The sequence below is a fragment of the Baudoinia panamericana genome, assembly GCF_000338955.1.
Source record: "Baudoinia panamericana UAMH 10762 unplaced genomic scaffold BAUCOscaffold_16, whole genome shotgun sequence".
NCBI lineage: Eukaryota > Fungi > Ascomycota > Dothideomycetes > Mycosphaerellales > Teratosphaeriaceae > Baudoinia > Baudoinia panamericana.
This window is the reverse complement of record NW_006911272.1, coordinates 62188-75633: the sequence shown is the minus strand read 5'-3', so window position 1 is coordinate 75633 and position 13446 is coordinate 62188. Positions and strand designations below refer to the sequence as shown.

At 56.5% G+C, this 13446-nt stretch overlaps 5 protein-coding genes across 5 annotated transcripts; 2 read left to right on the top strand and 3 right to left on the bottom strand.

Moving 5' to 3' along the window:
- Nucleotides 1-934: 934 nt before the first annotated feature.
- BAUCODRAFT_127437 (uncharacterized protein) lies at nucleotides 935-2536 on the bottom strand (the record flags this gene model as incomplete). The annotated part of the gene is made up of 1 exon (XM_007683670.1): nucleotides 935-2536. One exon carries the CDS (start codon nucleotides 2534-2536, stop codon nucleotides 935-937), a length of 1602 nt encoding a protein of 533 aa, XP_007681860.1.
- Nucleotides 2537-2767: 231 nt separating this feature from the next.
- Nucleotides 2768-3855, top strand: BAUCODRAFT_143927 (uncharacterized protein). Its single transcript, XM_007683669.1, has one exon. It carries the CDS (start codon nucleotides 2856-2858, stop codon nucleotides 3549-3551), a length of 696 nt encoding a protein of 231 aa, XP_007681859.1. The 5' UTR covers nucleotides 2768-2855; the 3' UTR covers nucleotides 3552-3855.
- A 757-nt stretch (nucleotides 3856-4612) lies between these two features.
- Nucleotides 4613-5661, top strand: BAUCODRAFT_331595 (uncharacterized protein). The gene is made up of 2 exons (XM_007683668.1): nucleotides 4613-4722; nucleotides 4813-5661. Exon 2 carries the CDS (start codon nucleotides 4948-4950, stop codon nucleotides 5599-5601), a length of 654 nt encoding a protein of 217 aa, XP_007681858.1. The 5' UTR covers nucleotides 4613-4722; nucleotides 4813-4947; the 3' UTR covers nucleotides 5602-5661.
- Nucleotides 5661-6786, bottom strand: BAUCODRAFT_331329 (uncharacterized protein). Its single transcript, XM_007683667.1, has one exon. The coding sequence runs from the start codon at nucleotides 6621-6623 to the stop codon at nucleotides 5721-5723; it is 903 nt and encodes a 300-aa protein (XP_007681857.1). The 5' UTR covers nucleotides 6624-6786; the 3' UTR covers nucleotides 5661-5720.
- Nucleotides 6787-6846: 60 nt separating this feature from the next.
- Nucleotides 6847-9216, bottom strand: BAUCODRAFT_39725 (uncharacterized protein). The gene has a single exon (XM_007683622.1). It carries the CDS (start codon nucleotides 8948-8950, stop codon nucleotides 6950-6952), a length of 2001 nt encoding a protein of 666 aa, XP_007681812.1. The 5' UTR covers nucleotides 8951-9216; the 3' UTR covers nucleotides 6847-6949.
- Between the last annotated feature and the right edge of the window lie 4230 nt (nucleotides 9217-13446).

Genomic DNA, 13446 nt, shown 5'->3' with positions numbered 1-13446 from the left:
CTCCCTCTCCCTCTCCCTCTCCCTCTTACTTACCCTCGTACTCTCACTCTCACTCTCCCTCTTACTCACCCTCGCACTCTCACTCTCGCTCTTACTGTACTACTTATTCTCCGTCTCGCTCTCCGTCTCGCTCTCCCTCTCCCTCTACCTCTTACTCTTATTCTCCGTCTGCGTCTCACTTTACCTCTCCCTCTCCCGTTCCGCTCATGGTGTCATTCCCACTCTCAGTCTCCCTCAGGACATCTCATCGTGCACGTTCTTGACCTGAGTCATGATGCAGGCCTCATACGTCGTTCAGTGCGACGAAAACCTAGTATTACGAGCATCCGATGCTGCAAATGGCTGCGAGCTGGATCGCCACCACCGCATGATCACTATATCAGCTCGCGAAGATGAAGAACATTGATGTAATGGCGCTCCTTCCACGAGAGTTCATGGATATAACTTGTGCTCAGGTCCTTGCTCTTTGAGCTACAAGAGCTCGGGTGGCAAAGAGAGGGAGATCCGACGTCGAGCGAGTTCTCACAGACACGATGGTGATGAGCTTCCTACCTGGTGTTCATGTTCTCGACCGCGATGGCCCGACCGATCGTAGGCGACGGCTGGATGGACGGCGCCATTGTGCGAGCCCCGAGTACTCGATCGTGAAGCCGACCCACAAGGCAGAGATGACGATGCGGTGCATGGGGCTGCCATACCCACACATCTGCGCAGGCGCAACCTCCATCATTTCAAGACTTTGCGTCCAAGCAGTGATGGGCGTTAGGGTGCAAGTGGAGTACGGACTGGTGGATGTTCTGAATACGCTGAAGCCATCAGGAAAAAAGGCAATGCGGATTGCAGGATGACGAACTCCCTCCGACAAACCATCCCTTTGCTTCATCCACGATGAGGTCCATGATGGCCACCATGACTTTTCCCGGTACTCTTACCTTCACTCCACCTGCGCAGCACTCCCTTGCCCCTCGTCTACTGCTTCCTCCGCCTTCCCCGCTGCGCCCGGCACACTCGGGTCGTACTCACGAGACGCGGCCACCTCCTCCTCCTCCCCCTCCTGCCGCGCCGCCCACGCAATCTCGCCGATGACAACGTCGGTCGCACGTTGCAGCCACTCGCCCGTCTCCTCCAGACTGTGGTTACCACCCGCATTGAGACCACCGCGCAGCGCATCTAGCGCCGACTGCAAGGGCAAGAAAAGATCCATCAACGGTCGGCGGTGGTGGTAGTGTTGATGGGGGCCGGGAAGTAGGGGAGATGTATGTGCCGGGCCTGTGGTGGTCGATGCGGCAGCCTGGAGTAACAGGCCGCGAGCGTGTGCCAGGTGGGCGAGTGTCGGGATGAGAGGGTGAGAGTGGATTGGGGAGGGTGGGGAGGAAGCGGGTGAGGGATGCACCTCCATGAATGCTTTTGCTGCGGCGTTGAAGATCGGCACGAGCGCGGCATCCAACCCGAGCACCTCTTCGTGGGGAAGGACGATTTGCCGGAGGGACTGCGGCACGATGGCAGTACTGTTTGCAGCGTGGCTGGGTTGTGGTGTTGCTGGATTCGGCATATGGGAGGGTTCACTGGTGACAGGCGGTGTTGTTGGTGGTATTGACGGCGAGGAGGGCTCGTGGGTAGCAGGTTTTGTTGGTGGTAATGACGGCAAGGTGATTTCGCAGGCGGCCGGCGGTATTGTTGGTGGTAATGACAGCAGGGAGGCCATCGCGGACGATGGGCGAGCGACGACAGGTACATCTCCTGTCAAGCCCTTCTCTTCCTGCTTCACATCATCCTCTGCCTTACACGCTGCCGCCGCATGCTGTCCCGTGACGGTAACGTCGTTGCCCTCATCCTCGGCCTCCGACTCATGCTTGAAAGCAGTGGTTTCCGGGCTGAGTTTTTGCTGTTGTGGTTCGGATGCCCTTTGAAGGAGGTCGAGTATGCGGCGGCGCATCTGCTCAATCTCCTTTGCCTTCGCTTCGACGTCCACTTCCACCTCCACTTGCTGGTGCCGCGCGGATGAGTGCTTCGTCTTCTCCCGGCGCCGACCGTCACCCGCGGATAGACTCTGACTTGATACGCTTGACCTGCGAACTGCACCCTTGCCGCTTATCTCCTTCTCCACCGTCGCCTCCTCGCCATGATGCGCATCGCAAAGCTGCATTTTGTCTACGCGGACGAAACTGCTGTCATCCTCCATGGATCCAGCAGTACCATCATCGTCATGCTCATCATCTTGCAAAGTGTCGTTCGCAGCCTGTACCTGCCGCAGCTCCTCCGCCGCTTCCAGCAGTATCTTCGCCTGCAGCTTCACGCCCACCTCCTCCGCTCCGGCAATGTTCTTCCTCACCCACGCAATGAGCAGGCGCTTGGAGTTCGACTCTGCCTTCAGCGTCGTCGCATCACCGGGATGGTAGCAGGGCCATGCATCCGGATTCAGGTCATGCAGGCTGTCCCACAGCGTATTCAACTGGTGTGGTGTGAGCGATTGGACGGTGCGTCTCCTGAAGAAGTTCTTGAGTTTAGTCTCAGCCTGCCGGTAGCGAGAGGCCATGACCTGTCGTTCCGTTTGCTCTTGGAAGCCAATCTCCCTCTCCGTAGACCACTTGCCCAGGCAGACTGTTGGACATCCTGAACCATATGGAGGCGGTTGTGTAAGATGGGTTAGGGTTAAAGATGTCGCAGTCCGGAGGTGCTGTGCGGTTAGAGAGTGTGCTGCCGCTGCCGCTGCGGTCCAATGCCACGTGACAGGCGGCACATTTGGGTCGCAATGCGTAGATCGGTTGGTTGAAGGTCTGGATTTGGCTGTAAGACATAAACTCTGAAGCAATAGACGCGCACACGCCGTCCATGGAGAAAGCAGTCCACATGATATGTACAGGACAATGTTACAGTGGGCCTCTCCTACACCTCCCACATCTCCCACATTTCCCACATTGCCCACACCACACGCATTTCTCAATACCTCATGCATTTCCCACATGTCCCACATGTCCCACATTTCCCACATCTCCCACATTTTCCCATATTTTCCACATTTCCCACCTCACATGCATTTCCCACCTCATATGCATTTCCCACCTCACATGCATTTCCCACCTCACATGCATTTCCCACCTCACATGCATTTCCCACCTCACATGCATTTCCCACCTCACATGCATTCCTACATCTCGCGCATTCCCCTCGTCTCACGCATGTCCTACATCGCACGCACGTCCTACATCTCGCATATCTCACACATTGCACGCATATTCTACATCTCCCACACTTTCACCTCTCCCATCTCCATCAGGATTACGCGGAAAAGCCCGTTCCTTCACATTACTGCAGCGCGTGGTCGTTTCGCTCGGCGTGCCGCCCGAAGGCAAAAGCGACTGGACTTGGCGCAACGATCACAGCTCGCGCGATCGCCGTGGCTGGAAACGCACGCCTTCTTGGCGCGGCGGCATCCGGTGCAGGGTTTTGGGTTACGCAGACGGAGGTTAGCAGGCGTTGGTGTTGTTGGGGGCGATGAGCGAAGTGGTGGTGTTGTGAACGGGGAAGCGAGGCGCAGTTGGGGTAGGTAGACGGCGGGAGTCGTTGTTGGATCAGAAGCTGCAGTGTATATGTTGGTGTCGGTGGCGGTAGCGGTGGCGGTGGCGGTGGCAGAGGTGGATTCTGATGTTGGTGAGAGGGAGAGTGAGGTCGTCGAAGATGGAGGGGAGGGCTGGAGGTGGGTGGAAGCGTGCAGTACGTCCATGTAGCAACCGCGGATATAGGCGCGGAACTGCGGAACGACGACCAATCAGCGTCACGTCATGCTACTGTGTACGTTATCGGCAGGTTGCGGGGTGCATCTATGTAGTAAAGCCAAGCATCGGCACGTACCATGCAGTCGTCAATCCCTCGCACCAGATCCTGCTCAGCCCACATCTGCGACGAGCCGTCGGTGTACTGCAAAGTCCACACGCTTGTGCGGGGATCACACGAGGCGGTGCCAATCAACCTGACTTGCTCGAATGACATGATGCGGTGCGGTGGAGAAAGGCGTGTGCGTGTGCGTGTGCGTGTGAATGCTGTGAATGCTGAAAAGGCAGATCTCCAGCCGTGTGTTCATGGCCAACATGGCCATGATGTAGGAACAGCGGTACCCCTTGCGCAAATATCTACGAGACAGCCGATCGAGCGAGCGCACTTTCAATCGTCTCATGTTGCCCTCAAAGCAGCATGTGTGCTTTGCAGCGTTCCGGCAGTCTGGGTCGAAGAGTTGCAGCCGGGCCGCCGCCGCCGCTGCCGCTGCACGCGTGGCGCATCGGCAGCAAGGGGCGTCAAACCGCTGCACTCCAGCGATTTGACAGCTGTTCCACCAAGCTGGTTAGATGTAGTAGAGGTAGCGTGCTAGAATAGAAGTTGGATGAAATATCATCACGGCAGCTAGCCGCTTCCAGCGGTAACGGTTCAGTCAGACCGCTGATGACACGTTGGACCACTGCATGTGTCTGCAACGTTGAGGGTGCATTAGCTTCTGCTGTATCGATCGCATCTCGCCGTTCAAGTCACCTCGCATCGTCAGATGCACCTCGCAGTACTTCTTCCCTTTGCCCTCTCCGCTGCCAGGCGCCATTTCTCTTCGCCATGTTTTTGCTTCCAACCTCTGATACATGTGTTCTCATCAATACCGCCCCCGTAGGGAAGTGGGCGGTAGCACGGATTGGACTCACACACTGCCTATTCCTGGCCGACTTGTCTCGACGAAATGTAAGCGCTCCGGCACGCCTCACACCTCCGCTCGTACATCAAAGGACTGCCGCTCACCCTCGCTGAACCACTAATCCCACGCTGCTCTAGCTTCATGTTGCTTGCAGTGAAGTATGGAATGGTGAAATGTACAGGCACTCGTTGCCAGTACCCAATGCCACACCCTTGCTACCTCTTCTCCTTCTCTGACATCCACTGCTTCCTCCCGAGTGCCACGATCCAAACATGGCAGCCATGAGCCACGTTGTATGGGTGGCGGTCGATGACGACAACCTCGACAATTCGACCTACCTGATCGAGCACAGTGACTTCAGCTGGCAGATGCACCGTGAGACGGACCTGTGGAAGGATGCTCGGGTACGCGAGCAGCCTCTTTTACTCGTCTTGGTGGAATGCACGACTGATCCACCATCCTTGCAGTTCACTGCCATGCTCCGCTCGCACTTTGCACCTGTCATTGCTACCACGACGCCTGATCTTGCTACGACCTTCGGCATTGCTCACAACGTCTTCGACATTGGCAGCTGTGGCACTTCTGTCGCAGACAGCGACAGCGCCGGCGACACTGCCTTCGGTTGCGAGCACATCGACGTTGTGGCCAACCAGCACTTTGATGCGGCCAACCAGTACTTAGATGCGGACACTCAGAATCAGGCCAAGGAGCTCGACGCCTGGTGTCTGGATTACATCACACCCACCTCGGGCGACGATTGCTCGGCCATCGCAACGGACAGCGGCAGCGATACGACGTCTCTGACTCTGCACACGGAGGAGCCACAGACTCCCAAGCATCAGATCTGGCCACCCGCCACCCCGGTCGGCGATGGCGTATTCAAGAGTGCGGTGGATGTGAATGTGATGACGCCGGAATGGACCTAGGAGAGGATCATAGTCTAGTACTCGCAAGTGCGCGCGTAAATCTTCAGCAACTTGCTTTGGGACAGTCGGAGGCCGGAGGCCGGAGGGTCGTCGAGAGATGTAATACAATGGTCATCACGTTAATGTTCCTGTGAAACGACGTGCGCTACGTTTGCGCGTACCTCCTCGGCCCATACGTTGTAGCACGCTAATACCATTGCCTGCCATCTGTCCGCTTCTTGCTGAACAGTCTTGACCCACTGATGGTTTCGCTCCGCCGCGGTCCGCGACCAGGCTTCGAGCTCGGCATGGTATTCGTGCAGCCGCTCGCATTCCTTCTGCAGCTGAGTCTCGATGCCAACGCGAGACGCGCAGGTATCAGGAGATGGCGGCGGAGAGGCCGCTGGTGCATGCAACGCTAGCTCATCGGCAAGATTCAACGTGTTGTTGGGGAAGGAGACGTCGGTGGCAGCGGAGATGCAGGAGTTTCTCCGGTCCACGCCATCGACTGCTTCAGACCGGACGCTCTCTTGTGCCCGTAGCACAGCTCGACCAGCTTCAAGAACGCTCTCTCGATCCCGCAGCTCGGCGTCGCGCTGCGCGTACCAGGCCTGCAAATCCTGCAGCTTCTGCCGCAAGTCGGCCTCACGTCGCTCCAGAAGTTGCTCCTGTTGCCTGACCGCCATCTCCCACTCCGCCTCCCGCCCACGAGTCGTCTCCGTAGCGAGCCTGGCTTGGCTTTCTTCCCTGCGCAGGCGTTCCTGGCGCACCGACAGCACGCGGCCGAGGCGCTCCAGCTCTTGCTCGCGTTGCTGCACCTCCCACTCGTGCCGCTCGAGACTCTGCTTGCGCGCTGCAACCGAGCGTCTGCGCTGCGCCAGCTGCGCCAGCTGCTCGCTGTGGTCACGCTCCCACACTATGCGCTCGTTGTCGACAAGTTCAGCCGTCAGCTGTGTTTCGCGTGACATTTCGGCGAGGATGCGCTGGCGACGCTGGAGAATCGCCTCTGCGTCTGTCGTCTGGATGCTGTCACTGTCCTCCATGGCGGCTTGGGCAGCGATGGGCGAGGTTGCCGTGCGGGTGGTGCTGCTGTTGGCGACGTGGCGTTGCCTGGCCACGGCTTGCAGGCATCATACATGCATGTCGCCGTAATGCTGCGGCAGCTATCCTTTGCTCGCCGACATGCATCTCTTCTGGGGACAATGTGCTACTGAATGACAAAGGCGCTGGTGTGAAACAACACCATTTGCAATAAGAATATATTTGGCCGGCCAAAAGAGGATACTCTGAAACCACGGCGCAAGCGTTGTTCTCCCGCTGTGATACTCTATGTAAGCTAACCATAGGCCTGCATAGTACATCATACTTCTCATATGTATAGAACGAAGACTCCACTAGAGTCACTGCCGTTATAAGAGTCTGCAGCGCTAGACTTTCTACGCTCGTAACCTGCGTTGCGGAACCATTGGTCGAGTGCGACACCACCGACTGCTCCGCATTCCCGGCCAACAACTGCATCCGCTAAATCCTGCTCTCCGTTGTTGGGATCTACAGCTTTGGTAAGATCGAAGCAGACTGGCGCCCTGATGTGCATCGACCATTCCTCGGCTGTCGTTGGCACCTTCGTCATCTTGGGTGGGCCGCCAGGTACATAAACCGACTGCCATACGAACCGCCTGGCGAAGAACAAACCAGGCCAGACCGGGACATCGTGGTGAAGCATTTCGTCTCGTAGCGGGTGCCAAGCGTTAGGCAAGGCGGAGTACCATTTGCGAAGGAAGCGAGAAGGGCAGGTCGGACAGCCAAGCCCACCGTCGAGGGCGGGGCCAGTGGTAACCTCCGCAGGAGTTAATGGTATCTTCGACTGTAATGGCAAGCAGTGACCCCATTCCTCGAGCGCCCATTGCTTGATCGACAGCCGAAAGACGTTGGCTTGAAGTCTTGGGAACAGATCTGGTACTAACTTCGCGAATGCGTAATCGCTAAGGGCAATGAACGCAGTCGTAGCATTCCATGGCATATCGTCGCTTTCGTTCGTGGGCGCAGAGCGACGTAACTCGCGCTCGAAACAGTCCAAGATGGCCTCGAGGGCCTCAAGGGAGGCACCAAAGGCGTAAGTCGCCCCTTGTACCATATGCGCCTCCTGAGAGGCATGCGAGACGTATTTCAGAACGGTGTTCATCTTGGGATCGACAGTGGTGTCGCGTAGCCCAGTACGGGCTGCTGAAAGCGTCAGGAGCGTGTTTGCAGCCGTCCGGCATCTAATGGCGTGATGACGAATGTCCCAGGCAAGCGTTTTCATGAGGCTGAGCTCGGAACGAATGTCCTGCAGCACGGCGTACCAGGCTGCCGATAAGTTGTTCTGCATACGCTGCAGCGACAGGCTCAAGCCGAAGATACTATACAGTTGGCGGACTAGGCGTGGTGCCTTCTGGTCGACAGCTTGCTGGACCCAATGTCTTCGGTTACTTATTCTCGACACTGACTTCAACACGGAGGAGTCGCGAAAGAGTATCTCCTTCTCCAAAACCGTCCTCCCGTGTAGCTTGCGGTACGCAAGTTCCAGCTCCAGCCTGGCTGCCTGGACCTCATCCGAATAGATCCATTCACAGAATGCATCACCAGTCAGCTTCCCGCTGGGGCACAGGCTGTGCATGCCTATATCCGCTGTCTGAAAGAAGGATCCGGACAGCAGTTGTGGGGCGTTCCTCACGACACCTGACAGCAGGCTCATTGACACGTCCATTCCAGCGCAAGACGCAACATAGTTGGGGTTGCCGATGACGTGACATGGTGGCGCAACGGATGTATTACGGGCCCTGACGGGAAAAGCGCAAGTGAAGGCGTATACCACGATCAAGAGAAGCAGTGCCGCATATGCAGAAAACAGAGGAGATGGCGTGTCCGGCGCAAGGTCCCCATTCTCAGCGTGCGACCGATCAGAGTCGTCCAAGTAGTGGGTGCGCTCAGAGTAGTCGGAGCGTTCAGAGTCTGGTGGCGCGGGTGAGCCTGATGATCGTGAGTTTGTTGAGCTGGAAATGCTTCTGGCTGCAACTGGTCGTGGCAAAGAAGATGCTCGCCCTCGGTAGCTCGGCGTGCGTGATGCTAAAGGCCAAGACTGTGCACGGCCCGTGTTCAACAGAATGGATTCGCCCTCGGAAGCGGCTCCGTGGTTCGAGGAGGATCCATCAATTGGCGCGACTTCGTTCTTCCTCGCGGTATTGAGGTTGCGTGGTGGCGAGTCGATATCATCGTCCCGAGTGTGGTCTTCCACGGCTTCGTCAGCACACTCCGCCCTTGATATTAGGACATAAGCAGTGTTACCTCCGCGCCTCGCGGCTCTTGCCTGCGAGCGCGTTTCTACAGGCATCGCTCAGTCCTTCCATGGAGCCGATGCGCAACAGCATGGCCATGACGAAGAGTGGGATAAGGATGGCCGGTGCTTTGTCCCGACGCTGTTTGCGCCGGTCGCGTAGACGTGCATTGGAATGCACACAGTCGGAAAGGCTGGGCAACAAGATCAGGACCCCATTCCAAGAATGATAACCTACAGCTGCTACTCGACTGCCAACCACAAGATGTGTGTGCAGTACAATGCTGACGTGTGCTACACCTACATCAACTGGGTCTCCGCTGAATAACCAAGTCTTGAGTTCCGAGATGGGCTAAACGTTCAAGTTCCAGCATTCCCCACATGAAAGGTCGGCGCCGGCTGCCACGTGCACTAACTCTAACCCGAAGGGGAAGACTGTCCATCGACAACAACAGCAACGCCAGGAAGCCGCCTCCATCGTAGGACTCTAGGGTTTGGGTGGCATCCCAGTCATTGACGAAGGGCGAGAAGGTGACGATGGGCAATGTTGAATGACGAAGAGCAATCCGGATATGATGAGCGCTGCGCGGGAGAGGACGGCGCGGTAGATCATAGTCCAGCGTACTGCATCTCTGCGACGTCCGGCGCGTGTCGCATGGGGCTGACTAGTGACGAGAACTTCGGCACCGCGGATCACACAGAGGCTCAACTTGTGAAACGTTTTCGGGCCATTTCTAGTGAGCCTCACCCGTAGCTCGATGCTCGATGCTCGATGCTCGATGCTCGTTCGGCATGATCTTCATGAGTTTAGCACTGTACCAAAGTGGGTAGGCGACAGGTCTGTAAGATATTCTTGTGCTGGAACCGTTGGAAGACAGCCATCGCAGGAAGAAGCGATGGAGAACGATGTCGTTACTACCGCCGCAGCCCAACTTTGCACGGTAGCAGAAGTCGGGTAACAGTCTCCGCAGACTTGACTGCGGCTATTATAAGCGTGCAAGTCGTCAAAGAGAGCAGAATAATCTCTAGTTGGTCTACCCGAGTGCCTGAAGCGTTGTGGTGAACGAGAGACTACAGCCGAACGTCTCAAGCTTCCATTGCACTTCATGGGGGCGCACTGGTGGAGGACGTACTGTTGACATCCATTGTTGAACATTATCAATACTTAAATCTGGGAATTAGAGCAAGCAGTGAGCACATGATCGCGGTAGAGGACGATAAGTGCACGAATTCGTTGCTGGTGCCTCCGCCTTACTGCACCAAGGTGGGCAATATGTTAGCCTCGCCGCCTACAGATGGTAATGAGTATGTGAGCTATGCAATCATCCATGTGCAGGTTAGGACCTGCTGACCCTACAGTCTCTCGGTAGTCTACTGCAGCTGCTAAAAGAGCTAATGGACGCGTTCAATCGAATTGCAACGATCAGCTTCCACCTTCTGAGAACATTCCGTGTTCCACGTCATGCGATAGCCACAGCACGACACGGTCGCTGTTGTATGCCCAACCCAAGATCCGGCGGAAGGTTCAAGAATTAGTGCTTGCAAAGTCCACTATCCGTCTGACAGCTTCGGCGCCTTGACAAGCTTCCTCCGCTTGCAAACGCCGCATTGGGTTGCCAGTAGTACCACGAAACCCTCTACATCTTTTACGCTCGATGGCTGCCGCATCTTGGAGTACATTCGCTGGCAGACTGACGAAGCGCTACAGTCTCGCAGGGCCGGAATGATTGATGCTGATGCCGAAGTCGCTACATTCAACATTGTTCGTAAAGAGCCTGCGCCTACTCACTTGACGGTCATCTCTCCGAATGGCCTGTGGAGCACGCGAATGCGACTGACTATAAAGGTAATGCCCACGTGCAGGGGCCGTCTCTTGCAGGGGCGTCCTGCCTAGCTTCCTCTCAGTACACGAGCAGATGGCGAAACCACCCTGCGGCTGGCGAAAGAAGGCAGTCCTCCGGAACATCGAGAGTCCAAAGTGTGCAATCCGAGTCGCCGAGCAGTTGCTCTGGCGTCGAGGCAGGTAGTGTGGTGAGAAGGGCATTGCTGCATGGGTCAAAGTCTAGCGGAGGCAGAGCGCATGAAAGCGCTCCACTATCCGCAGTGCTGGTCTAGACAGTCGCTTGCTCAGCTCTCAGCAATGCTTGTGCTAAGCCCCAACCCGAACGCTTTGAACTCTGGACGAGGCGAGGGAGGAGGTGGCCAGGATGGGGAGAGCGCACTGCTGAGTGGTGAGACGGCCGCTTCCGCACCTTCGGCAAGGTTGGAGGGCGATCGCACCGTCGCGGTGAGTGAAACATCAGGACTTTGGAGAGCTGCTACCTGTAGAGCATAGCTAGAATACCGCAGGTGCAAAGCCAGGACGTAGATGTGTAATCACATCAGCCGCGAAGAGCTCGCCTGCGTCATTTGCCCTTGGATCAATATGTCGGTTCAGGGCACCTTGTGATCGGCCAGTCCGTTGCGTGATCCTCAGCGCAGCAAAAGCCATGGGTACTTCACATCCCTTCGAAGCCCTGATGAGGCCGTATTGACCATGAAAGAATGGACGCCCGAAACTACTCTGCCTAAATGAGATGCCGGTGAAGTCGGCCTTGAGTGCCTGTGATCGTGCCTCAGTGGGTGAACCTCCCGTCATCTCGTCGCTGCCCTGCCCGCTGCCATGTCAAAGGTGGCCAAAGGCTTGCGGCTCGGTAGCGCCGCTGCTTACCAGGTCACTCTTCTTCATGGTTTGACGCATACGTAGCACAATTCCGGATTGTCGTCGGCACTGCAACCTTTGCAGACTTCGGACAGCCAGCATTGGCAGCGCTAGCATTGTTGTTTGCATCATATTTGCATTCTCCTTCGGCTGCTTAGCGCCCGCTTCAAGGTCATCACGGTGATCGTGGAAGTCCTCCTGCCAGATCGGGAGGCCGAGAATCGATCTAATGATCTTGGAAGCGCTGTTACAGTCTCCTACGAGGTCTTCGGAAGCTTGGTAACAAGGGTCAATCCTATAGCCATGGTGATTTCAACTCCCGGAGACACTATGACCTAGTCTCCGCACGCGCTGACTCCCGTGCGTAGCCGTCTTGAGCACGGTACGCCTGTTAACACAACAACGCCAACGCCAACGCTAATAGCCACCATGACAACACCTTCAAAGCTGACACGCCGATTGCCATAACAGAATGGGGGAGGTTGACTTGTCCTGCGTGGTTGGCTGCCACATTCGCCTGGTTGTCACCGACCTCCTTCTCGATGCCCACGTATTGAGCGTGCTATGCTTGGTTGGCCTGCTCATTACCGCCCTCCTCTTTCGTTTTCTCGAGGTGTGACCTTGTCCTGCTTGCTTTGCCGCCGGCTGCACTTGCTCACGCTCGTTCTCTATTCGACTCGGTGTGCATTGGCCCCTGAGCTTCGTCTCTGATTGACAAGGCGGCCGGCTGATGTAGCGGTGGAAGGTCGACCACGCCTTGCAGTGGGGGGCGGCTGATGTTTGCTGGAACCATCGCTGCGAAAGCCGTTACAGCTCATGTGCGTCTTTCCACAGTTGGGGTCGCTGAGCTTGAGCGAAACGGGCACGGGAGCGCATTTAGACTTACAGCCCTTGACCGTTGTAGCTCTATCGGCTCTTGTATTGCACATGTCCTAGCTCACTGCGTATGCTTTGAATCTGCTCCTCAGCGTCGCTAAGCCTTGCACTGAGGTCATGGACACAACGCTGCACTGTCTGCAGCACGTGCTCCAGTGCTTCCTTGCGGTTATGATTGCAGCTGGTGAAAGGAGGCAGCTCGGTAAGTGCGCTTCCGCGTAGCGCCACGGAGTGGAGTTGAATAGCATCGTGGAGAAGCTTGATCGCCTCTTGTCCAGTTGGGGTTGGCTGAGAAGTCACAGGCAGTGACTTGCTTTTCTCGACCATTTCAAGCCACCAGGCATGTTCCATAGCAGCCAGCTTGAGCTGTGCCAAAGCCTTCTCTGTCAAGGCCCCGATGGCTTGGTACTCCGCTTGGTATGCTTTGATTCGCTGGCAAGCGTTGCCCAATGAGTATAAAGCATCGTCGATGCTGGCAAGAGAAAGATCTCGAATGCTGCGACGCTGAGGGCACATCGCCTCCGATGTATCTAGTCCAGCGAAGGCTCTGGCCTGTGCATCTTTGCTGCTCGTGCTGGACAATGCGGCTCTAAACACAGACCTCCATACCGCAGGGATCACTCTATGGGGCACGCAGACATTGTGAAGACGATGAATGGCATAGATCAACACATAGACACCGCAGTCGCTGCCATTGTCGCTGGGCTGGGTCAGAAGCACCTAGGGGACATTCAGCAGCAGAACGAGCGACGCCTGGCCGCAACATACCTGCTGATATGGATCGCTCCAATCTGGTCGCTCGCCAGAGTCGTGATTGGTCGCCAGCTGACAGTCGATCAGCTGTGCCACCTCGCGACAAGCTTCTAACGCTTGCCGATGTGCACTGCTCGAATGCAAGGGGTCGTAGACGTCGATGGTGCGCTCACCACGATCAAGTATGCCAATTAACCAGTGCTGATTGCGGAAGTTGAGCGGT

Coding starts and splice junctions, on each gene's coding strand:
- BAUCODRAFT_143927 (XM_007683669.1), top strand. CDS start 2,856: ATGTACAGGACAATGTTACAGTGGGCCTCTCCTACACCTCCCACATCT.
- BAUCODRAFT_331595 (XM_007683668.1), top strand. CDS start 4,948: ATGGCAGCCATGAGCCACGTTGTATGGGTGGCGGTCGATGACGACAAC.
- BAUCODRAFT_331329 (XM_007683667.1), bottom strand. CDS start 6,623: ATGGAGGACAGTGACAGCATCCAGACGACAGACGCAGAGGCGATTCTC.
- BAUCODRAFT_39725 (XM_007683622.1), bottom strand. CDS start 8,950: ATGCCTGTAGAAACGCGCTCGCAGGCAAGAGCCGCGAGGCGCGGAGGT.